The 14,811-nt window shown below is 37.6% G+C and overlaps 2 protein-coding genes across 2 annotated transcripts; one reads left to right on the top strand and one right to left on the bottom strand.

Moving 5' to 3' along the window:
• Nucleotides 1-11,379: 11,379 nt before the first annotated feature.
• Nucleotides 11,380-12,006, bottom strand: LOC112167681 (putative germin-like protein 9-2). Its single transcript, XM_024304724.2, has one exon. The coding sequence runs from the start codon at nt 12,004-12,006 to the stop codon at nt 11,380-11,382; it is 627 nt and encodes a 208-aa protein (XP_024160492.1).
• Nucleotides 12,007-13,740: 1,734 nt separating this feature from the next.
• LOC112167226 (germin-like protein 9-3) lies at nt 13,741-14,361 on the top strand. The gene has a single exon (XM_024304212.2). It carries the CDS (start codon nt 13,741-13,743, stop codon nt 14,359-14,361), a length of 621 nt encoding a protein of 206 aa, XP_024159980.1.
• The last annotated feature ends 450 nt before the right edge of the window (nt 14,362-14,811 follow it).

Genomic DNA, 14,811 nt, shown 5'->3' with positions numbered 1-14,811 from the left:
GCACAATTGATCTATTTATATGCATATTATTGCCTCCCAATACTCATATTACTTTTATACGTTATCAGCAGGCTCAGAACCAATATCTAAGAAAAAAAACTCTAGTTTTCTAGTTTATTTCCATCAAAAAAAAAAAAGCCCTAAGGAAAAATATTGCTTCTTTTCTGCCGCCATCCAAAAAAAAATAAAAAAATTGTTTTGGCCGCTGGCCTCACCGCACCCAACCAAGAGAAATTGATCTCCTCACCCAACAGTAGAACCAGAGCACTTGATCTCAGCGCTGCCCTTGAGACCAGATCTTGACCTCAACGACGACTCCTCTGCACCGTTGCCGCACCCAGATCGGATTCGTCAGCCCCCCACCATCGCAGCACCCAAATAGGCGACGACGTAGCAGCCGACCCGCCACCGAGCTCGCTGCCAAGCCCCCGGGCCCCGGTGCCTAGCGTGCTCTGCCCAGCGCCTCTGCAAGCATCGCCACCGGACACCAGTGCTCCTCCAGTTATCGATCTACCCAGCCACTCATCCTGCAGCACTAATCCCAGCACCGGCCGCAAATCCCAGTGAGAGAGATCGGTCAGCAGCTGCAGAGAGAGATAAAGGAGGGAGGGAGGGAGAGAGAGAGAGAGAGAGAGAGAGAGAGAGAGAGAGAGAGAGAGATCGGTCAGTAGCTGCAGAGAGAGATAGAGGAGAGAGAGTGAACCTGTAATTTTTAATTAATTGAAGGTTGAAATTGTCATTTAACACTGAATTAGGTAAATGGGGTTAAAAAACTCTTAGTGGAGTAAGCGGACAATTTTAAAGCTGAAATTGGGTAAGTGGTCACGGCCCCTAGGAATAATGGTACGTGAACTACCTTTTTTCATGTCATTTAGATCTCACACTATGTGGCAGTCTATTTTTTTTTTTTTTTATGGAAATAAAATACTTAAAGAAAGAAACCTCTTGGGCAACCAATGCTTACAATGTCAAACATTAAGGCTCTAGAAACCTTACTAGGACCCTATCACTTTAGGACATAGGAGAAGTAGCATCATGTCCTAAATTTGCAATGGCATCAGCTACAAAGTTTGCTTCCCTATAGATATGCTTAAAGGAAATTTGAGAAAAGGAAGTTGCAATAATTATACTGTCTTCAATCTTTTTTGAGCAGTCTCCAAGGTGAGATCACTACTCCATTAACTACATCAATAACCAGCTTCGAGTCTCCTTCAACTTCAACTCTATTAAAAGCTTTGTCTTTGGCCGCAATCAGGCTATCCCTGAGTATAGTAGCTTTTGCAACATGGGTAGTAGAGTTGTGATTACACGCATTTCTATCATGTAATTGTATCTAAAGCACTAAAAATAAGTTAATCCTCAAGTCAATTTTTATGTAATTAATCCATTTTTATTTACTTGTAGGAAATAAGCGGAGTTGTAGATTTCGAAAGAAGTTGTGCAAAAGTGGAGTTAATTGGAGTTATCGACAAAAAGATGAAAAGTCAACCATGGTCAACTCGAACGAGGAGATGGAAACCGACCATCCTATAATTTGGGTGGAGGTGCGTCAAGACCGGAGCAAAAGAGAGAAAAAAAAAATAATAATATTGAGAGGGATTAATTAAACATTTCAATTGTTTAATTATGGAAGGAGGCCCGTGGGCTGTGCAAACAGAATGAAGAGATGACTTAATTAACATAATCATCTCCACCAATGAGCATGTGACACGCAGCAAGAAGAAAAGAAGAAAAGAAAAGACCATTGCTTTTTCTTCTTTAATCACAGCCGTCCATTACTCATTCAATTTCTCTCCTCATGACCAGCCACTCCTTTTAATTGATGGATTCATCCTTTCTCAGGATCACTCTCTCAGCGACAGCGCCGCACTACAAAACAGAGGCAGCCCTTTGGGCTGCTCTCTTCCCCATCCTTCTCCACCATTTTCCCTCTTTTCTTTCTATTTTATTTTGAGATTTGAAGGATTTACTCACCCAAAGCTTTAAAGATTCATCAAGGGGCTCAATTTCTACAAGATTCAAGATTTGGGTATTTTGTGGGGTTGTAATTCAAGGCTAGTATGCTAGCTTTATAGCTATTTGTGACTATCCTTGTTTTCTCCTACACTTCTCTACTCTTTGCTATTTGAATTTTGTAATTTTAATGTTCATGAATATGGGTTGTGAGTAGTTACTTTTGGGAGCTAGGGTTTCTAACTCTAGCTAAATTTTGATGTAATTGACATATTTTTCAAGTGATAAATGATGTATTTTCATATGGGTGCACTCTAATTACTATGTCAATTGATTCTTGATGCATAAATTTTAGGGAATTGACCACTCTCTTTGTTATGTTTTGAGATTTGTGTTGTGTGATACAATTGGTGGTTCTTTTGTTCACTAGCTTCATGTAATTAGTGTGGTGTGTCAAGTAGTTGCTTAATCGAGAATTAATGATTGCTAAGTTTCTATTTTCTTGTGCCCTTCGCCTTTAATCCTAGACGTTGTGACCCTAACAAGACAACATGATTAGGGTTAAAGAGTTCATTCTTGCCTTAACCGGAAGAATGGATACCAAATAAGAGAAATTGACTTAGTGGCCTTAACCGGCATTAGGTAGAGAACTACGTAATCATTATATTTTAGGTTGTAACTATTGCATGCTTAAATCCCTAATTTCTAGAGCTCTACGCCTTTAGCTCATGTTTTGGTAGCCCTGATAAGGTACTAATTCATGAGTTAGAGAGTTCATATTTGTCTTAACCGAAAATGTAAATACCCTCAAGGAAATTCGGCTTAGTGGCCTTGATCGGCATTAAGTACGGGATTTGGTTCTCATGAATATATGTTTGTTTGCTTGAAATGTGTTCGTTGCATGAAATTGCTAGAGAGTGATCCCTAGTACCCAAATCTATCTCTCTTTTATTTTATTTTTTTTTGTTTTTAATTGTTGTTGTTAATTTAGATTTTGACTTAGTCTTTTTAGAAAATTACAATTACAATTTCAAATGACAATTTCTATCTCATTGTAAATAGCCATCACTAGGCTCTTAGTTTTGATTAGGCTTTGGTGAAAACCGAAGCCGAGCATTGCTAGGACTTGGTGCCTTAGATTAACATTTTTATTTATTTTCTTTTTCTTTTTCTTTTGTTTGCTTAGTGACTTTAGGTCCGACTACCCAAGGATTGTGGGTTAACCACTAATCTCAGTGGTACGATAACTTTGGGCACAATATTTCCCTATCTTGACAACGATACGTGCGCTTGCATAAATGTGTATCAAGTCAAGTTGCCAACATACTTGGTGGCAGCAATAACTGGTCTTCCATCATGGTCTCTAATAATTAAACCACTAGCAGCTGAATCTCTACTAATTGAACCATCAAAATTGATTTTAACAAAAGAACTAGGAGGAACAGACCACTTAATTGTGGTTGAAATGTTTGAAGTTTTTTCTCCACTAGTACTAGTGTTAAAATCGGCAAAGCTTTTCATTATTGCTTCAACTGACATAACAATTGACATAGGATTAGCAGAAACTGTTCTGAAAATTACATCGTTTCTAGTCTTCCAAACCTGCCAGCACAAAGTAATAATATTTGCAAATAGATCAACGTTGTAAGGTTGTAGTAAGAAGAGTTCCTCAAATACTCTTAGATATCTTTCCTACGAGTCCATGAGGTGTTAATAGTACTATGTGGCAGTCTATGAAATAGCCAGATCGTGTAATAATGCATTCTCATATGGCAGTTTTTAGGGCACATGAGCTACTACAAAAATGGGATAGCATAAGATGTACTCTATTTTAAGGGCATATATTTCTCATGCATATATTTGACTTCTTTTTTTGGTCAACATACTCAGAGAGTCATAGCCTTTTTTTTTTGGTCCACTTCAAGCCATTCTTCATGGTTACTTTATTGGACATTTGGTAGTTAATTTCAACTATCGCTATGCTCTAATTCAATTTTGTTGTCGTAAGTAACTAGAAACTTTGTTTGGGTGGTTGGTGAATTCGTTAATTCAATCCATTCCCACCAATTTGTTCGCTAGTGGGATTGATGAAAATGTTTCGGCCACATCCTTGAACAATGAAGGAGAAATTGAAAGCTATGAACATATCAATATTTGTTATTTTCTTGTTGGTCTTTAGCAAACTTTCAAACCCTTGTACTCATTCTCCCAAAATGTTCTCCGTTTTCCTCTGATAAATAAGAAGTGAGTTCAATGATCTTGGAATGAATTACTGAGGCTCCCTATTGATTGGCCAGAATTTGGAGAAAAGTTTGATTCTTTAGTTTTTTTGAAAGAAAGAGTTCATAAATTAATATGACCCTTAATCATGGTCAAAGAATAGTACAAAGAGACTACTCCCAATAAACAATATATATAAGCTCCGAGTAGTCTATGCTAATAAAATCAACTCGCCTCGTAGACAATCTATTCTACCTAACTCTACTACCCCAAGCACGCCATTGTAGTACGAGAGAGCCAGGTACTTCTACAGAGACTTCTAGAGAAGCTCCCACTAGCATAGACATTATTCTAACTGCAACTAAACAACTTAAGCAACTATCACCTCCTTATCCTTGGAGGCTTTGGGTTTACCTTTCTCATTTGGCAAAGTAAACTCCGAGAGCCCATTCACCAATTTTTTTGTCTTCTTTGAAGCCTTGCTTTTCTTCATAGGTGGGGTTTTCACCACCTGGCGGTCAATTTTCACCTTGTTTTTTGCACTCGAGGATGACCCGCTTCTTAGTACTCTCCTTAGAAGAATTCAAAACAGTCCCATAGTAACATTGTCCAAATTGGTTCTACCCATAGCTAGACTGAACCTTGGTTTCTTTGGAGAGACACCATCTTCCTCCAATCTTTTCCTCCTCAAACCAACTACTGGTGACTTCATGGTAACAACCAATTCGCCAGACGAAGGTTTGGTAGTCTCGCCATCCTCGTTGGCCTCCAAACCATCAGCATTAGCCTCGACTTTACTCTCTAGGTGCTCTGAACCCTGCACCTCCATACTGTCACCCTCAGGTACCAACTTGCTATCAGAAGAGCCCTCCCCTGCTGGTCTGGGTTGAAGTGCCCTCTGAGCATGTGCCTTAGAGTCGAGGCCGAGATAAACCGATTCAGACCCCCATTCCGATCTCCACCTACCTGAGCTCCGAGCACCAAGGAAGAGCCAGTCGCTGAGGTGTTATCAACCTTAACCATAACCTGATCCAGATTTCTTCTCATCGGGGAAATAGATTCCCTCAAAGACGCATCTAGAGGCGGGCCAGAACACGGCAGTCCCACATGGGTGAACTTGCCACAATCAAATTCCAGCGTCCAAACATATTCTCGAAAAAGAATTCTGTGTCAACATTAATCCCGTCTTCCACCATGAAACAATGATGGAGGATAATCGGTTGCATGAGATCCACTTTCACTCAAATTCGGATTCGACATGTGTCGAACTCAGTTGTGGCTTTTTGCAAATATCGCCCTAGGGCATAGCCCAGCCTATGAAGACACCTATCAGAATGGAACGCCAGAGGGAGGCCTTTGATCTTCACCCAAAAAGCCAATGAATTTAGCAGTACAGCCCCAATTTGCCCAACACCATCATATGGCCCCATAAAAACAGGCGCACGATCGAAGCCCCAAGGACCACCTCGAAGTATTCTATTCTCGTCCGACTGGTTAGACAGAGTAAAGAGGAACCTGTCAGCATGTTCTTGCATTGTATATCTACCATTGAGTCTCCAAGCCCTTCTAAACATTTTCATGAAAGATTGCTTATTGAAAGCCCTAGTTGTCAAAAGCTTGCCAACCATGTAAGTTTGTGAGTTGCGCAAGCCCTCTCCTCCTGGTGGCCTCAAGTCCACCGGTTTCCAACCATTAGCCAATCCCAGAGAGGCCACCAACCTCACCGCCATCTCATCCACAGCATCCATGATCGCAAAATTTAAACACAAGAAAACCTAGGGTTTTCTGCTCTCTGACGTACACTCACTCACTACTAGCAAAATAACAACACACACGGATTTACTGTAGTTAAAAGCCACAAAAATCTGTGTGAAATAGAAATACTAACAGAAATCCGTGTGGAATGAGCATAATTGGGCCCACAATAATTTATACAATAACAATATCAACGGAAATCCGTGTGCATAAACAACAGGAACATATATCTGTGTAAAAACTAAAATATTTTCACACGGATATCTGTGTGAAAATCAATTCACACTATTTTTGTACGTATTATAAATTAGTTTATTTAGAAATCATTAATATTTTATGTTATGTGATTTATGGAGGGACGGATTTCCATTACAATAAGTTTTTGGTACAGATTTCTGTGTGAAATGAATATCACACGATTATCTGTGTGACATGTTAACACCGAAATCCGTGTGAATAAATAACAGTAACAGATGTCTATGTAAAAACTAAAACCTTTTCATGAAAAGAACAATTAGCTACAAGATTCCGTGTGAAAAGGTATAGGTGTATATAACGTTGACCGCTTATTTGATGTCGAAATAACGGCGGATTGAGTTTATTTTTTTACACAATACCTATTAATACACTATAAATAGATGGGTAATGTCAAATTTATTAATTTTCAATTTTGATTTTTTGGTTGGCACAAAATTCTTATATGTCTACTAATGTGGTATAACTAGTTTATTAGTTGTAAAGAAAAGTATACCTTCCATAAGCAACAATGTGGAGGAAATAGACTTTATCAAAATCGACCGTAGGATATTATCATGATAAGAAAATGGTTGTGTTCAAAATTTCAGCTATTTTCATCGTCGTTTGGGTTTTGATCTAGTAGGTCAACCCTAAACCTTAAATACTACATAAAACTAATATGCTCATAACCGCTCACTCGTAACTTATTTTTTTAATCTGTAAACTCTGATGCTCTCATGGGTAGAAGCTATATCAAGTAATGTAAAATTTTCTGAAATTTTATCTCCTCAGGGTCGGCTCCCCTTAGGGAAGTAGAAGCGTTTAAAGGGTTAACAGGTTTATTTCATGTCAAAATAACGGCGGATCGGGTTAATTTTTTTACACAATACCTATTAGTACTCTATAAATAGATGGGTAATGCCAAATTTATTGAGAAATAGTTAATTTTTTATGTTATGTGAATTATGGAGGGACAGATTTCCATTACAATAAGTTTTTTGTACAGATTTCTGTGTGAAATGAATAACACACGAATATCAGTGTGAAATGTTAACACGGATATCCGTGTGAAAAAGAAAAATTAGCTATAGAATTCCGTGTGAAAAAGTCTATTACGGTGCGTTTGGATGAGAAAATTAGAAAATCCTTAGGAATTTATAAATGATTGAATCTTTAACTCCATCAATCTAAAATTCTATTAATTGCCATTTCTATTGTTTGGTTGCATCTATTTAGGATTTGAAATGTGTAATAAATTAAGAAAGTTAAAAACAAATAAAAAGATAAAATAGAAAAAAGTCTTGTTTTGGAAATAAAAATTGAATACTACAAAGGAATTCGTAAATGACATCTATTTTGGTGGAAATTGAAGTGAGGAATTTAAATAACGAATTCCTTCGTTTTTTCCACAGAGAAATTTAAAATTTCCAATCTGATAATGCCAAATGAGGAAATTGGCTTTTAGGAATTATGAAATCCTCACTTTGGCAAAATAACTTGAAAGAAAATTATTATCAATAAAAATAAAAGTTAATGACTAATTATTTAGTTTCAAAAAATAAGGGCGGGCTAATCAATTTATTCCCGCTCAATATTTGAATATTCCCACGGATTACTGTGGATACTGTGTGACATGTTAACACCGAAATCTGTATGAATAAATAACAGTAACAGATGTCTGTGTAAAAACTAAAACCTTTTCACACGGATATCCATGTGAAAAGAACAATTAGCTACAGAATTCCATGTGAAAAAATCTATTAGAGACAGAATTCCGTGTAAACAATTGAATGACAATTGACATGATAGTTATTAGTTATTGAGGTAAATACACACAGATATCAGTTGCAATTGTGTAAGTATTTCACATGGATTTCCGTGAGAATTATACTTATAATTAGCATATTAATCAAATTCACTACAGGAAAAATGTAAATCTCTCCCTCTCATTTCAAAGGGTAAACCCCGCTCTCTCTCTCGACCTCCCCTGCACCGCCGCAATGATGCCGAAACCCTATCTCTCTCTCTCTCTCTCTCTCTCTCTCTCTCTCTCTCTCTCTCTCTCTCTCTCTACCTCACCCGCTAACCAATTTTCTTTGTGGCTCATCTCGAAGGTGGACTGAACGGAACTATGTTACCTTGCTTCTAGTCGTGGCCGGAGGACGTGCAGTTTGCCATTGACTCATCGGAGGAAGGCGAAGAAGATGGTGACTGCGGTGAGTCCACCTTGATGGTCGGAGATCGATGACGGAGGAAAGTGTCTTCCAGATCCACTTTCTCTCTCCTCCATCTCTCTCTCTCTGGAAAGGAGGTTGATTTTCTTTAATTTTGATTCTATGTAGTTTCTGGGTTTCTTTTTGGTTTCCCAATTTGTCGATTAAGTGTTATCCCTAGTTAATTTGCTTATCTAGTTGTGCTTGGGTCTTTGTAGATACTTGATAGCTCACGAACTATGCTTGAGCCAACCAAGGCCTTGCCGAATTGCAATCTCCCAAGTCTCATCTGGTTAAACCCATTTGTTTTATTATTTATTAACGTCTGGAATAGCCTTTCCCCAAAATTATTATTGGATGCATCACAGCCAGTGCAATATCATCCCTTTCTCCAAATTTGCTCTTTGCTATGGTTTTCTTGAGATTGATTGCATGCTTAACCCAGTTTCAATTGGTTTATTGAGGAGCTTCCTTTAATATACATATGTTGTAGGAGATATTAGTCGGTCTTAGTTTATTATTAAATATTTTGCTGCTATCTTGTCATAACTGTGTGATGCAGTCATTATTTACTGCATCATTCTTTACACTAAATGTTCTTTTTATATGCATTATAGGTCTATTTCGTATTGCACTAGAGTTACAATGGGTCTATTCTTGCTTGCTGTTATATTCATGAGATAAATTTTTACAAGTATCTCTATACTTCTTGCAGGTGTCTCTGTATCTTGTTGTTGCTGTGGTTCTGATATCCCACTTTGATAGTAGTTATTTGTCATCTCAGTACTTCTTATTAAGGAAACTGAGGAGGATAGCTCTTCAAGTGCAGGCAATTTTTCTTTCTTGTACGTAGCTTCTATTTGGACATACTTGGGCATGCACATCTTACCAAAAGAACTAAGTTGGTTAAAGTTTATTCTTCCAGAGTTTGTTGTTATATATCTATAGTTTTGATGTGTTTCTGTAGAATTTATTAATGTAATCCATTTCATATCCCATTCTCTGCAATATTCTTCTCTACAGTTTTGATGTGTTTTTATATATCTACGATTACTCTTGCTATTAATCTAACCATCTGTGAAGAACTTACATTGGAAATGGTTTTGTTAATCACTTGAAGTTGAATTTGGGAAAACATTCATTGAGGAACATCTAAAAGGTTGGTGTCATGAATCATTTGCCCTCCTCCTTTATGTTCTTTCATTCAAGACTTGTGAGAAAAGTTCAGTTCTAATTCTTCACATTGTTGTATTACCTGTTTGATCAGAATATGGAAGGACCAGTCACAAATATAATTGGTATACAGCTTCCTCCATTTTCTTCTAGGGCTAAATACTGGTTACTATCTTGTGGTTTAGGTCCAAAATCAATTCAGTCCCTGGACTTCTAATTTCATCAAAAACACCCCTGCACTTTCAATTTTGATCTAATAGGTCCAATTTGTTAATATTTTGTTATGGGTTCAAGTTATAATTGGATTATTTGTTAAAAAATTATTTGTTTTTAATAGTAGGACTCACTCCTAAATTGACTATGCAGGCCACCTCGACACCACATCATAAAACATAGGCCATATATGAGCCACGTTAATTAACAAATTAAATAACTCAATTGTAGGAAAACTAACAAATTAGACCTATTATATCAAAACTAAAAGTGCAGGGGTGTTTTTGATGAAATTGTAAGTTCAGTGACTGAATTGATTTTGGACCCAAACTACAGGGTAGTAATCTGTATTTAGCCCTTTCTTCTATTATAGCTTCTTCCGTTCCCCCTCCCCCCTCCCCGTAATGATTGTTAAACTGGTTAATGAACCTATTGCAGTTATACTTTCGATGAGAATACTCCACTTGTTGATGATCCAGAGTACATCTTTGCATTAGGTGAAACAATATTCAAGGGACTACTTTGAGGTAGTACTCAAAGCATTTTGATGTATGCTCATTCTTGGACAAGGATCATGTTGTTAAAGGGGGAAAATTTTAGTGATATTCCACCTTGAACAACAATGTATACTAGGAATGTAAAGAACATATTGCTATGAATGTAAAGTTTATTCATGTTTGATTGATTTGTGGATTTATTCACTTGATTGTAAATATTTGAAGTGTATTTATTATACAGAAATCAAAACTATTATTATGTTTGGGTTGCAAATTAATTAGCAGAAATATTTTTTTTTAAATGTTGTCACTATTACACACAGAAATCAGTGAGAATTAGTGTACATGGATCTCACACAGAAATCTATGTCAATAAGGTTATAGGTTTTCACACAGAAATCCGTGTGAAACACATTTGGCACAGAAATCTATGTGAAATAGAGTTTATACATTTGCTACAGAAATCCATGTGAAATAGAGTTGTTCACACGAACTGTGTTCCATTACGGTAATTTATATTTATGGAAAGATAGTGGGGCCCACGTCTAATATCCACATGGACAACATAATCCGTGTGAGATGAGCATTACCCCCCCCCCCCCCTCTAAACCACACGGTAACTCAATCTGTGCGTGTACTGTGGGTAAAAGCTATCACACACTGAAATCCGTGTAAGAAAGTCTTATTACCCACAGATTAAAATTTGTGGGTAATTGTTGTTTTGCTAGTAGTGAATCTAGGCGGCTAGGGTTTTGTGGTGTTATAACTTTGGCTAATATATTATTAGTTTGGTTCTTTAGTTGGCAAGAAATGACCTGTGATAATTAATATTATTGTAATAGAAATTTATGATCAGCTTATTGACATTTATATCCTTCCTCCACATAAATGATGTGTTGGATGAAGAAAATGATGGAATTTAAATAGAAATAAGGAATTCTAATTAATGGAGTTGTAGATTCCATTATTTCAAAAATTTTACAGAACTAGTAATTATTTCATCTAAACGCACACGCCAAGTGTGATTATGTAGAGCAATTCAAAGAATTCAACAAATAAAAACAAATTTAGAACTGAAGAACCATGATATCAAGCTTGTTGTTGAACCATTTCTGTCCTCATGGCTTCGGAGCAAGACCGGCCTTGAGCTTTTGAATAGTGGCTACATCAGTCTTGAAGGATAAAGCCAAGACATTGTCATCGATGTTGGTGGCAAACAAAGTGGTAGGAATTGACACAGTTCCGGCACTTGCACTTCCAAAGGCAGAAACTGCCAGAGCCGAGTTTTGTGAATCGGCATTGTACTGGTAGTGAACAAGGCCCTTGGGAAACACAAACAGGTCGCCTGTCTGAAGAGTCTGAGTAAAGAGGTTGTTCTTTGTGTCGACAAAGCCAACTTCAAGGGTACCGTCAATAAGGAAGAGGAGCTCAGCAGAGCGAGGGTGAGTGTGTGGTGGATTAGTAGTCCCAGCTGGGAATTCAAGGACGGCATATGAAACACTCTGCCCATTAAGAGCAGGGAACTCAGCCAAGGTTGCCTTCAGTACTGTGAAGGTTTTGGGCACGTCTCCTCCAACAAGAACACGCATGCCGGTGTATGTGAAGAAGTTTCCATCTACTGTTCCATTTGGAGGCGCAATAAAGTCACTAAGAATGTCTGGATCTCCTGCCAATGTCATTTGAACAATGGCGAGTACAAAAATTAGTAGCGAGAAGTATTTGAGGCTGGAAGTTCTTGAAGCCATGGTTTGAACTTGGATTAATCTTTCGATGTGTGCTGTGGTATTGCTGGATGTGATACTGGCTACATAATGCAGATACTATTTATAGAGTTCAATTGGGTTGAAACCGCGTCAAATAAAAGAAAGATAATGGGGTTTCAAATAGATTATTGCTGCAGGCCTTTCTGATATAAACTGGTGATGAATACAATGCCTTTCTTGTTGTAGTAGGAGTGTTCTGCAGTTGTTTATTATTCATTTTTCTTGAAATAGATACCATGAACTCGACAACTTCTGCTTGCCACCATCGTTATATTGAAATAAAACTGGACAGAAGATAGACCTTCTTTTCTTTTGGATGTTCATTGGTTCATCCATTCAATTGCCTATGTGGTCTCAGTTAACAACATTCTTTGCTATTAATACTTTAATAGTAGCTAGTTCCCAGCAAAGCTCAAATTTAAGTCGGTTTTATATATGAGGTCCAAGTTAGCCAATACTTGTGTCGATACAAATGTAGCAAAAATAAATGCCAAACACCATTGATAAATACTATAGAGAATATGTGAACATTGTTTTGCAAGAAAAGCAGACCAGGAAAGAACTTAAGATTTGACAAATAAGTCAAAACGAAACTTAAAAACCTCTTTTTTTGTTAACAACTTAACATTACCTCATAATATGGCAGGCGGTGGCAATACCAAGTCGGGATTGGTGCGTGGTGGCGCGGCCGGAGTTGCCCAGTTCATGAGTTCTGTTGCTGTGAAAGGTCGGATCAAGGGTTTTGATTCTGAGATGGGTCTGGGTCTACCTTTGGTGGATCTTGGCTTTGGGCCTCAATTTTTGGGGTGTTTTGTAATAAGGTCTTTCAGCCTGCATGCTGACAGCCCTGGGAGTCCCCTTTGCGTAGGTGGACTCAGGTTTGAGAATAAAGTAAGGTTGGATCTTGAATTGCTCAGAGAAAACTCTATTATTGTTACGTTACTAGCTTTATGTAGGTTGCTCTACCACTTCCTAAACAGTGATGCAAATTGATTGTGCCCTTTAGAGGTGGTCACTGTGTATTGCTAGCCACATTTTTTATTAATAAATTGACGCCCAATTTCTTTAAAGAAAAAAAATAAATAAATAACATTACCTTATAATCAAACTTCAATGCATGTCTCATTAATGGACAAATAGTGAAGACTTATCTGGGGACACTAAGGAAATCGAGCCGAGAAGTTAATAGTTCTGTCATAATTAGAGCAATAACAGATTAAGTAGATTGTTTTATTGTTTCCTAAATAGTCTTGTGTTGATCTTTTTTAATTTATCTTAACATGCATGAATATCAAATTGTTTAACTTCTGTTCTTTGAATAAGAGTTTAAACTTAAAACTGTCTCGAGCGTATTCTCTGGCTCTAGTTTTTATAACTGAAAGTGAAGTCCTTTAAAAGAATATTAGAGATGTGACCGTCGAATTTAAGCATATACTTCTGCAATTGAAATTTAGTGAGGAGAAGATTAGAAAAGGTTCCAATGTTATTGGGTACATTCTTCAAAACATGAAAAAGTACGACTACAACTACAACAAGAAACATTGGAATGTTCATCTCCAGCTGATATCAGATATAGCTCCAGCCTCCATGCAAGAAAACAAACTCTCTTGCCTTTTTTCTGTAACTATAAATAATGTCTTTCTGGAAACTGAAGAACCTCATCCAACTACCCAATATCACAAGTCGATCTTCACATAATTAATCAAGTTTCCAACCATGGCTTCAAGAACTTCAAGACTCAAATTCTTCTCACTACTAATTTCTTCACTTGCCATTGTTCAAATGGCAACGGCAGACCCGGACATTCTTACCGACTTCATTGCCCCAAATAAAACAGTAGACGGAAACTTCTTCACATTCACGGGAATGCGTGTTCTTGTTGGTGGAGACGAGCCTAAAAACTTCACAGTATTGAAGGCAACCTTGGCAGAGTTTCCTGCTCTCAATGGGCAGAGTGTTTCATATGCCGTCCTTGAATTCCCAGCTGGCACTACTAACCCACCACACACTCATCCTCGCTCTGCTGAGCTCCTCTTCCTTATTGACGGTACCCTTGAAGTTGGCTTTGTCGACACAAAGAACAACCTCTTTACTCATACTCTTCAGACAGGCGACCTGTTTGTGTTTCCCAAGGGCCTTGTTCACTACCAGTACAATGCCGATTCACAAAACTCGGCTCTGGCAGTTTCTGCCTTTGGAAGTGCAAGTGCCGGAACTGTGTCAATACCTACCACTTTGTTCGCCACCAACATCGATGACAATGTCTTGGCTTTGTCCTTCAAGACTGATGTAGCCACCATTCAAAAGCTCAAGGCTGGTCTTGCTCCCAAGCTATGAGAATAGTATTATATAACGCCAGTAGTAGAACAATTTGTTCTTCACTTGCTTCCTCTTCTTTTGGTTTTTCGTTCTTTAATTAATATGCTTTGAATAATTATCCTTGAAGGTGTTCAATGGATATGTTGTCAACTAGTACTACACTAGTTAGCATCCCCACGCGTTGCTGCGGGTTTATTATTTGCCTGTATCTGATCAATAAATGCTAGAGATATTAGGTCTTTAGACATGCCACCCATAAAGCAACATTCGGAATATAATTTGCAAAATACATTTACATTTACAACTTTACATAACAGAGAATCACAGAGTTATTGGGAGAAAAGTAAAAACATTATATACTTTTGTTAATAATAACAAACATGTTGAAGGAAAATCAAGTTTAGTGTGCCTTATCAAACTAGGAATAGGAATAGGAGAGAAGGTTCTAGATTTCCCAATCCTACACGG

This window comes from Rosa chinensis, chromosome 5 (assembly GCF_002994745.2).
Source record: "Rosa chinensis cultivar Old Blush chromosome 5, RchiOBHm-V2, whole genome shotgun sequence".
In the NCBI taxonomy this organism is placed as follows: domain Eukaryota; kingdom Viridiplantae; phylum Streptophyta; class Magnoliopsida; order Rosales; family Rosaceae; genus Rosa; species Rosa chinensis.
This window is presented reverse-complemented; position numbering and strand designations above follow the sequence as displayed.